The 8,891-nt window shown below is 39.3% G+C and overlaps 1 protein-coding gene across 1 annotated transcript; it reads right to left on the minus strand.

Annotated features, from left to right (window-relative positions):
- Nucleotides 1-40: 40 nt before the first annotated feature.
- Nucleotides 41-7,912, minus strand: LOC110476774 (arylacetamide deacetylase-like 4). The gene is made up of 4 exons (XM_021542022.3): nucleotides 6,347-7,912; nucleotides 5,744-5,960; nucleotides 2,882-2,945; nucleotides 41-2,549 (listed from the first exon to the last, which is right to left on the minus strand). Exons 1-4 carry the CDS (start codon nucleotides 6,527-6,529, stop codon nucleotides 1,775-1,777), a joined length of 1,239 nt encoding a protein of 412 aa, XP_021397697.3. The 5' UTR covers nucleotides 6,530-7,912; the 3' UTR covers nucleotides 41-1,774.
- Nucleotides 7,913-8,891: the final 979 nt, after the last annotated feature.

Raw genomic sequence — 8,891 nt, forward strand, 5'->3', positions numbered from 1 at the left:
AAAGGATTGTCACCAGTGCTCTTTAGAAAGGTGCACTTAGAAAATTCTGTCATCACACAAATCTCAGCTCTTTTTAGTGTTTGTGTTTTCTTCTAACAGAAGAACATGCTTTAAAAAAGCCACAGAAGGCTGACTTCAGATTCATAATTAGGTGACCCTGTTGCAGGTAACTTTGAGTAACTCTTGGTGCAACAAATACAGCTGAGAATTACTTAAGATAACCAGTGATTAAAGAGTTCTGAATCAAACTGCTTTATCTTGTTCTTGCTGGGGAGTAGGATTGTGCTAACGTAGGGAAGGTGTACTTTAAATTATGCAAATGAATTAATTGTGAATCTAAGTCTGCAACTCTTCAAACGACTAGGATGTCAGAACATTTAAACTGCAAATTCACAGGGAAAGAAAAGAGGTAAAAAAATCTAACCTTACTAGGTAGCAATGGCGGGGCGTGTTGAGTTTTTTTGTTTGGTGGTGGTGGTGTTGTAAAGTCAAATTATAAGTGTTGGGGCTAAGTGCCTTGTCATTTTAGTTACAAAACTTTATAAAAATTTAATTTCATATTGTTTCTCTAGTGAGAAGTGTTTTTAATAGGGCACACAGTAATCATAAAATATCTGAAGTAGAAGGAAATCTTGTTTCAAAAATCAGCAAAAGCCAGATTTTAAAAAAAACAATAGTGCATCCAGTGGTGTTTGTGGACTTCCAGTTTGTATTGTGTTTTTACAGTTGTGTGGTTGTATCCAGTTGTTTGGTAGGTTAATTACTGACCACAGCACAGATGTGACCAGGTAAAAGCAGCAGGACTGTGCTGACTGCCTGCCTGTTTTGTGTTGCTCCTTTCCATCAGTTAGTATGTGTTTAGCAAATGTCACACTCACTCTTATAACACAAATATTTGCAGTGTGATTTTTATTTTTTGTTGTTGAAAGCATCACAGGATCACCATAGCATTACAGTGATAAAATAGATAAAACTGTGTTTCCCTGCCTTCTTTACATGATATTCAGAACTTTTTCAACACAGCAGACCAGGTAGCCTTGAGCATAACATAATCTTGAAAGAAAAAATGGGTTATGGAAAAGTCCCACCTCTGCACTTCTCTGCCATCCACACACTCACTGAAGTTCAGGGATTCTAGTTTGAGAAAGAAGCTCTAAAATGAAACGATTTGTCAGATCCCAAACAAAATCAATCTCATGCTAGTGCCAGTTTAGGATTTCTGCTCCAGAGAGGAGCCTTCCTTTTGACTTCCTTATTTCTAGAGCAGTGTAGTTTTTGTAGAGACTAAACCTGGAAATTAAATTCATGGCTGCAATTTCAATGTATGCCGTATGACTTCATAGCAGATGAGTTCTCCATCTGACACCATCAACACCTCCTGTCTGTCACAAGGGCCAAAGCAGACCTCAGTTGTTGTCTTCAGCATTTCTGGGCTGTTGAAGAATCTTCATGGAGATTCTTGTCTCTTGCCTTCAGTGTGTGTCAGCCATGCAAAGATACTGGAATTGCTGTAGTTTTAGTGAAACAGGATGTGCTAGGTGCCTTGCCTTTTTCATGTTGGTCTTATTGATGTGTTTTTACAAGAATATTTTCTAGAATGGTGGCTGTTAAAATAATCTTAACGTTTGTTTGAGAGTCACTACAGAAGCAGAAATCAGAAACTACAAAATGCAGTCAAAATCCAAACCATAAATCAAAAGTGTTTATATTCCTTGCCAAGTATAAATGCTTCAAAGATATTGCGTGACTTGCATCTTTCTTCTGAAAAATACTTCTATAAACTGTTTATGTAATTCACAAGACTGTCCATTATCTTATTTGCAGATAAAAAGGAAAAAATCCCATAGCCAAAAAAGGCTAAAATTCCATGGAAGCCATTCTTGCAATGATACCAGGTCACTTGAACACCATTTTCCTCCAGTCTCTTCTTGTATAACAGACCATCATCCCTCAACACATCAAACTCACAGGTCGCAATATAGGACTCAGGGAGCTGGCAAATAATGGAATCTTCAGCTAATAGTGGGGAAAATGTTGCTGCTAAAATTTCTTTGACAGCTTCATGAACTTCAGGTTTATATACTGCAGGTTTTGGTGGGACATAGCCTCTAACCTTAAATTCATCAGGAATAAGGTCAGCACTTACCCATTTTTTATACTGCTGTCTCATGCTATCAGGAACATGGCAGTTTTGTAGAACATCTTTCCAAACTGTGGGTTTTCTGTTAAGGTAACGAAAGCAGAAGTAGATGATCATCTTCTGGGACAACATGGGGACAAAAGCGTTCTGCTGGTAGGAGGGCAAGTGGAAATCCAGCCCCTGGAGTCCTGGGTAAAGCAGGACCTGAGCACGTACTTTTGGCAGATCTCTATCATTCAGCAGTATTTGACAAATAACTGTAGCAAAATTAGCTCCACAGCTGTCACCACTAATGATGATGAGACCAGGATCCACGTGATACTCTTCTAAATTCCTCATGAAGTATAAGGTGGCATTGAGACAGTCAAAATATTGCCCTGGGTAGGGATGTTCAGGAGCCAGACGGTACCTGAAATGTCAAAGACTGTGGTTATTGTCAGTGGAGTTACAAACATTCCATTTGTGTTGTTTGCAGTTGCTGTGGTAGTTATGCAGACTTTTTTTTCTTAATTTTGAAGATTGTATTTCGGTTTAACAAGTGTAGATTGGAAGGCCAAACTAATGATGCTACAGCTATTTTAGACTACTTTGCCTATAAGCACATTTCTAAATTAAATGAGAGGTTTAAATGAAAAATAGGGATGTGATCTAAAAGAGTAAATATTTTCAGCATATTTTTCAGACGAGTTTCAACTGAGAGCTGTATTCCCATAAATACTTCTATGGCAAAAGAGCACTTACCCAACAGACACAACCACTGAGTTGCATTTTTTGGCCATATAGCGGCATACTCTTTCAAAGGCTCCTAGAGAGAAAGTTTAGCAGAAATGATGATTTGAAAATCAAAATATCCTTTTGAAATGAAAATACAGATCCCTGAACATGTGCTACATGGTAGGCACTGCAAGAGGAGACTGATAAGGAACTCGGGCTACTGCGGAATGTGGTCTTTACACATTAACACAATTTCTGTTGGCAAGTGGCTCTCAGGGCATCACACAAGTATGTAAGGATGGTGATACTGGGAAAACCCAGAATCTGTCTGAGATGGTCTCACATCTCACTTGGTGGTCAGCAAAAGGTGTTTAAGGAGAGTGCAAGCTGAGGACAAACAGGAATAAGGAGCATACAGGAATTGGAGGATCAGGGCACTCCTTTGAGATAGAAGCTGTCTTTATACCTAATGTCCTTGATTAGCATTTCTTCTGTGAGTTACCCAAACCACTTGTTAAGCCCATGATTTTAACCTTAACCATAACAGCTCTGTGCAAGGAGGAGTTTCCTCACTTGCTTACAAAGGTGTGAAGAGCCATTTCTAGTTGCTCCTTTCGTACCTAGCATTCACTGCTTCCACATGGTGGAATTCTTGTACTGTAAGAAATGGTGGATAAATCCTTCCCTGTTTAACTTCTTCTGCTTCTCATGATTTTGTAGTCAGTGGATCTGTCTTTTTGCAGCCCGAAGAGTCATGGGTCACTCACATATTCTCTGCACAGAAGCACTTTTCTCACCTAGGCAGCCTCTCCAAGTCTTTCCACTACTGCTTTATCATTTTTGAGGAGTGGGAAACAGAACTGTAAGCACTATACTGTATTTAGGTAAACCATGGATTTACTACAGTGGCATAAAAAAAGTTTCCTGTTTTGTCTTTCCTACTAATCATTGCTAGCGTTTTATTTGCTTTTTGACTGCTACTGTGCACTATGTCAACATTTTCAGGTGTCTTCCTACCACAATCCCATGGCCTCTTTCCTGCTCCTGCTTGGAGTCCATTGCCTCATTTATAAGGTCAGAATGCTCTGTTCATCTGTTTGACTTCTTTAAATGCCATTTCTGCTGTCATTTCATTGTCTGATCCTCTGCTGTCATAAAGACATTCTGCAGTTTTTCAGCCATCCATTTATGACCCTCAGAGGATTTAATACCACATCACCTTGCAGCATCTTTTCTGTATGAATAAATTGATTTAATAAATTGATTAGCACTGCTCCCAGTACAGATCTCCTTATGGAAATCTCACAGGAACTTCCCATAACCCATCTTTTTTCTGTCTTTCAATCAGCTGTAATCCAAATGAAAGACCTTCCCTCATGTCATGGATGTATGACCTCTTTAGGAGACTCTTCTGGAAATCAAAGTGGGTTTTAGCAACTCAGTCTCCTTTATTCATGTATTTGCTGACTTTAAAAACTTCAGTTGTTTAAACTGATAAAGAGTGGGTTTAGATTATATATTAGGAAGGATTCTTCCCTGTGAGGGGTGCGAGGCCCCGGCACAGGGTGCCCAGAGCAGCTGTGGCTGCCCCATCCCTGAAAATGTTCAAGGCCAGGTAGGACAGGGCTTGGAGCAACCTGGAAATGCAGAAGGTGTCCCTGCCCATGGTGGGGACTTGGAATGAGAATGAGACTTAAGGTCCCTTCCACCCAAACTATTCAACGATTCTAGGATTTGTGAAGTATGACATCCATTTGAGGAATAAGTCATAGTTATCTGGCCACTGATTCTTTTCAGTGTAGCATCTGCTAATTTGCTGGTTGCAGGCTTCCAAGGCTGGAGATTCCCAAAGGCCTTCTGAAAGCTTGTTGTCATGTTGATTGTTTTCCTGTTATCAACACCAAAAGGAATTGAAGGCAAAGGTCAGGTCCCACTCTCTGTGTACAGGTATGGCTGTTACATCAAGCCGTGCCACGTGAACAAGGACTCACTGTGCAACTCGTGGTGTGGTTTTTTCCTTCCAGCAAGAGGAATTCACCTGTCACTTTGATCAATGAGTGCTTGCCATCCCTCACTGCCTCCCAGACTAGCTCTAGACCTGAGGCTGATTCTCCACCCAGACTCCTGTGCTCTGAGGACAGCAGGATAGGTTGTCTGTGCCCCAGTGCAGAGGGGAACCTATGGCACAGGAGTTTTGTCATGATTCTTGCACAGGAAGGAATGCCAGGAAATTCAAGTCTGCCCAGTATAGTGCAGACCTACCCTTTTGAAAGAGTAAAGGATTCAAACCCCTCAAATTGCACTGCCCAACCCTAGGAATGAAATTCAGATTTCCATGCTAGGGGCCTTGGCTTGCAGAGAAGGCACTTGGAGCCTTAGCTGCTCAGAAGTAGATCCAGAGCACTCAGGGAGCTGAACTCCCAGCTGCTGAGACAAGGGTTGTCTCCCTTTCTGGAAAAATCAAGTATCCTCTGCCATGTCACCACAAGAATCAAACTTCCCCAAATTGCTCCTTCGTTATTTATATTTTCTTTCATTTGTATTCCTTGTTTGCATGAATGGGAATTTATTTACAGATTTTTTTTTAATGCATTTAAATCCTTCCTTGGACCCATATTATATCTTTTATGTAAGATAAGGTAGTCTTAGTAGAGCAGCATCCCTTCCTGAGAGCTGAGGACAGGGTGAGGGATTTCTGGATCACAGGTCTCTTGCCCAAAGGCTCCCTTCAACATGAGACTATTCATTCCACAAACACTTTCCAGTTTGTGCTGAGCAAAGACTGATGACACTGGCAAGGACAGGGCAGACATTGACTGACACATGCCTGAAGGCAAAAATGTAAAGGTTTGGATTGGACTTGAAAAATAAAACTTGCCCATTTCTTACTAATGCTCCCAAATGTGCCAGCGCCTCCATGAAAATAGAGAATTCCTCTTCTTTTGCCAGTGGGTGGATTTTTGGGCTGATAAATCCTCAGGGGTACCCCATCTATTGTGAGATCTTTGATAAGCAGTTTGGAATCTCTCCATGGAGGTATCCCATTGAGTGCTAGCCGCAGTAGGGTTAAATCACTGCAGATCCCCAGCTTCTCCAAAATCTTTCCCTGTTGAAAATAAAGAATTTGGAAGAAGAGGAGTAATGTTGGCTTGTTTCTGAACAGGCAGCATTATTCTATGCACATGCAGTTCAATAGCTACAGGATACATCTAGGTTATTTGTTTTAAATTTTCATATAAACCCGTTTCCCAGCATAAAGTGTCTGTAGTTTGACTGAAAAAATCTGAAGAAGCCTTTAAGATTAGTCATATTATTTTTATGAGTTAATTTAATATGAGTTTTAGGTTCATATATCAATGCTTACAAGCTTCAGCACCATGAATTGCTTTTTTCTTCTTTTTTTTTTCCCCCTTAAGTAAACCATTTTCCTTTAGCTGCCAAATATCCTACCTAAGCAAAACTGAAATCCCCAGGTTAAGAAATTTAACTTACCGTAACCATGGCCATAATCAGCAAGGAGTGGAAAAAACGGAGCTTTAGAGGTTGCTCAATTCCAGGTGGCAGTTCTGAGTTGAAAAAATCATATAATACAACCCCCAAAAACAGTGCTGGTATTAAAAGAGGAGAAAACAAGAACATTCCTATAATAGCTAAAGTTGTATAAATAAATGCCATTTCCCTTCAACAGGAATGAATGCTGTCAAACCAATGCTGGGTTAAGTCTTGTTTTCAAGTGCATCTAAGGTGTCTTCATGGGACACTGAGAGCTCAGTTCATATGCAGAAATTAAATGTGTATTAATGTTGCAATGCAACGTAATGCAATTTTCTCCACCCTTCTTTTGCTAATGATATTATTCACTACTCTTACATGCTTTCTTTGTACCCTTTACAAAAGGTGGGATTCAAACTATATGGAAGTGATTAATACTATGAACTCTTCATTAACAAGGAGAAATTATTGTTCAGAGGGGCCTTGATTTGAAGATAGTCTTTTTGTTTTGTAGTGGATTCATTATGGATGGACATTCCTGTTGCAGTGTTAAATTTTAGTGATGTGGGGCTACTTGCATTTGTAATCAAAGCATATATATACACACTTCTCTGAGAAGAAAAATACTCAAATCCACATTTTTTTATAAACTCTCTTTCACAGGGGAATGCACTGACACATTCATGCTTTAATTTTTGTTTAAATAAGAGTATATTTGCTCTGTGTTTAAAATCAGTGCAAACCTGAATGGAGACAAAGGTCTCTCCAGACACTTGAGGTATGTTTGTAGATTGAAGCCACTGTTGCTTCTGGCAAAAGCTTTTTAGCAGTTAACCATCAGGGTTTCATATGCACTGTAATTCTTGTTTGCAGTTCAGTGTAGAGGCATGATGAATACATATGGATTGGTGAGGCATTGGTAACAGTTGGTAGCAGCTGTTTGATGAAGTAATTTTTTCTGTTTTGTGTTCTCCTTACTATAATTATATTTTCTACACAATTTAAAATTTACAGCTGCCAAACATTTTGTGCCTTGGCTTTTCAAGTGGACTTCCAGTCTGAAAACTGAATTAGTCTTTACTTTCATCAGCACAGTATTTAAATCAAAGCAACACTGACAGCTGATTTGCACAACATTGGCTTGTGAAGGAGAGGATGTGTGGGATGAAGCAATGCCATAAATTTGTGTCAAGGTTTGTGAAACAGGGAGATCATTAGAGCCTTTTTGTGTTGAGATTGGCTGATCTGGAACCTTTCCCTTCCACAGAGCACAAAATTAGGATATAAGTAGTTAAAATGTTAGACTGTAGAGTATTGAAGCCAAAGCCAGATGCCCATGGCCAGTGCTCAGCTTGTCCTAAGCTCATCAGATGTTCTCCACAGGGCTCTGCAGCACAGCTGGGGCAGCTCAGTGCTGTTTGTGGTTATTAGTTCTAGAAATCTTTCCCTCTAGTGTGATATTATAGCACAGTCTGTAGGGATTTTGCTTTGTTTTGCCATATATTCCTGTAAGAAGTGCTTATTTCTGATGTCTGTGCCATCAGTCAAAATATCCTGAAATAAATTTCCACATGGATATCAGCTCTGAATCTTGTATTTCAGCATTCTTGATGATTTCTTATATTTGAATCCTCAGAGGAGTCAATTTCTGTGCTTTCTAATGAACATTTAATCAAGAATAAAAAATTCTTAAAGGTACTTTGTACTTCAGAGGGAGTAAATGAAACTTTTAAAGGTGACCAAAGGCAATGAAGCACCTGCTATTTGTATGATCAGATTAAGAAATCCTTATATCAAAGAGGACATGTCTGTCTGCTGTTACCTCTATGAGCTCTTGCTGACACTGTTTTGACACAAGATTTCATCTCCTATTCAGTGAATCAGTAATTAATCAGCTTTAATCAAAACCAAAACACCTCATACATGCCACCTCATGCTTTGAAACCTTGATGGACCTGATAGAGTAGGAAGGAAATTGTTTTACTGTCTTTTTATTTTAAAATGAATTTACAAGGGGACAGTTTGGAGATTTTTGTTTATTTTTTTGTTGTTGTTGTTACACCCTGGCAGTTATCTACAGAATCTGTTGTCTAATCATGACAATCTAAGCAAAAATCTTTCAGTTCTGCATTACAGTTGTTAAAGAAATGTTGGTGAATCAATGTTTCAAAGTAATATCCTAATGTTTTAATAAACATATTAAGATAGGTTATACTGTTAGAGTATACTCAAGCATGTGAACTTAGAGCATTTCCTAGCTCTGTGCTGTTTGCACTCCAGTCCTCCTTGTCCTGTTAACAAAATGTCCATGTTTTTCCAGAATCAAGCAAACCCTATGGTCTGAGAGCTGCTTGGTCCTTCTGGGGATGTTTATGCTGACAATTGTGTGGTGATTCTTGGTGCCTTATATTTCATATATTTCAGCTATTTCCAGTCAGGCCAGCCATTCCTGTACCCACAGGTTGGGTAGGGATATCTATGGTCAGTGTCAGATTCTCAAGTTGTTACAAAACAGTCAGTGAGGTTTTGAGTGGGTTGGTTTTTT

The sequence above is a fragment of the Lonchura striata genome, chromosome 21 (genome assembly GCF_050655825.1).
Source record: "Lonchura striata isolate lonStrDom1 chromosome 21, ASM5065582v1, whole genome shotgun sequence".
In the NCBI taxonomy this organism is placed as follows: domain Eukaryota; kingdom Metazoa; phylum Chordata; class Aves; order Passeriformes; family Estrildidae; genus Lonchura; species Lonchura striata.

Excerpts from the sequence above, each read along its gene's own strand:
- LOC110476774 (XM_021542022.3), bottom strand. The coding sequence starts at position 6,529 with ATGGCATTTATTTATACAACTTTAGCTATTATAGGAATGTTCTTGTTT. Across the intron at positions 5,961-6,346 it reads TGATTATGGCCATGGTTACG|GGAAAGATTTTGGAGAAGCT; the intron begins GTAAGTTAAATT and ends TATTTTCAACAG. Across the intron at positions 2,946-5,743 it reads TGGCACATTTGGGAGCATTA|GAGCCTTTGAAAGAGTATGC; the intron begins GTAAGAAATGGG and ends CTTTCTCTCTAG.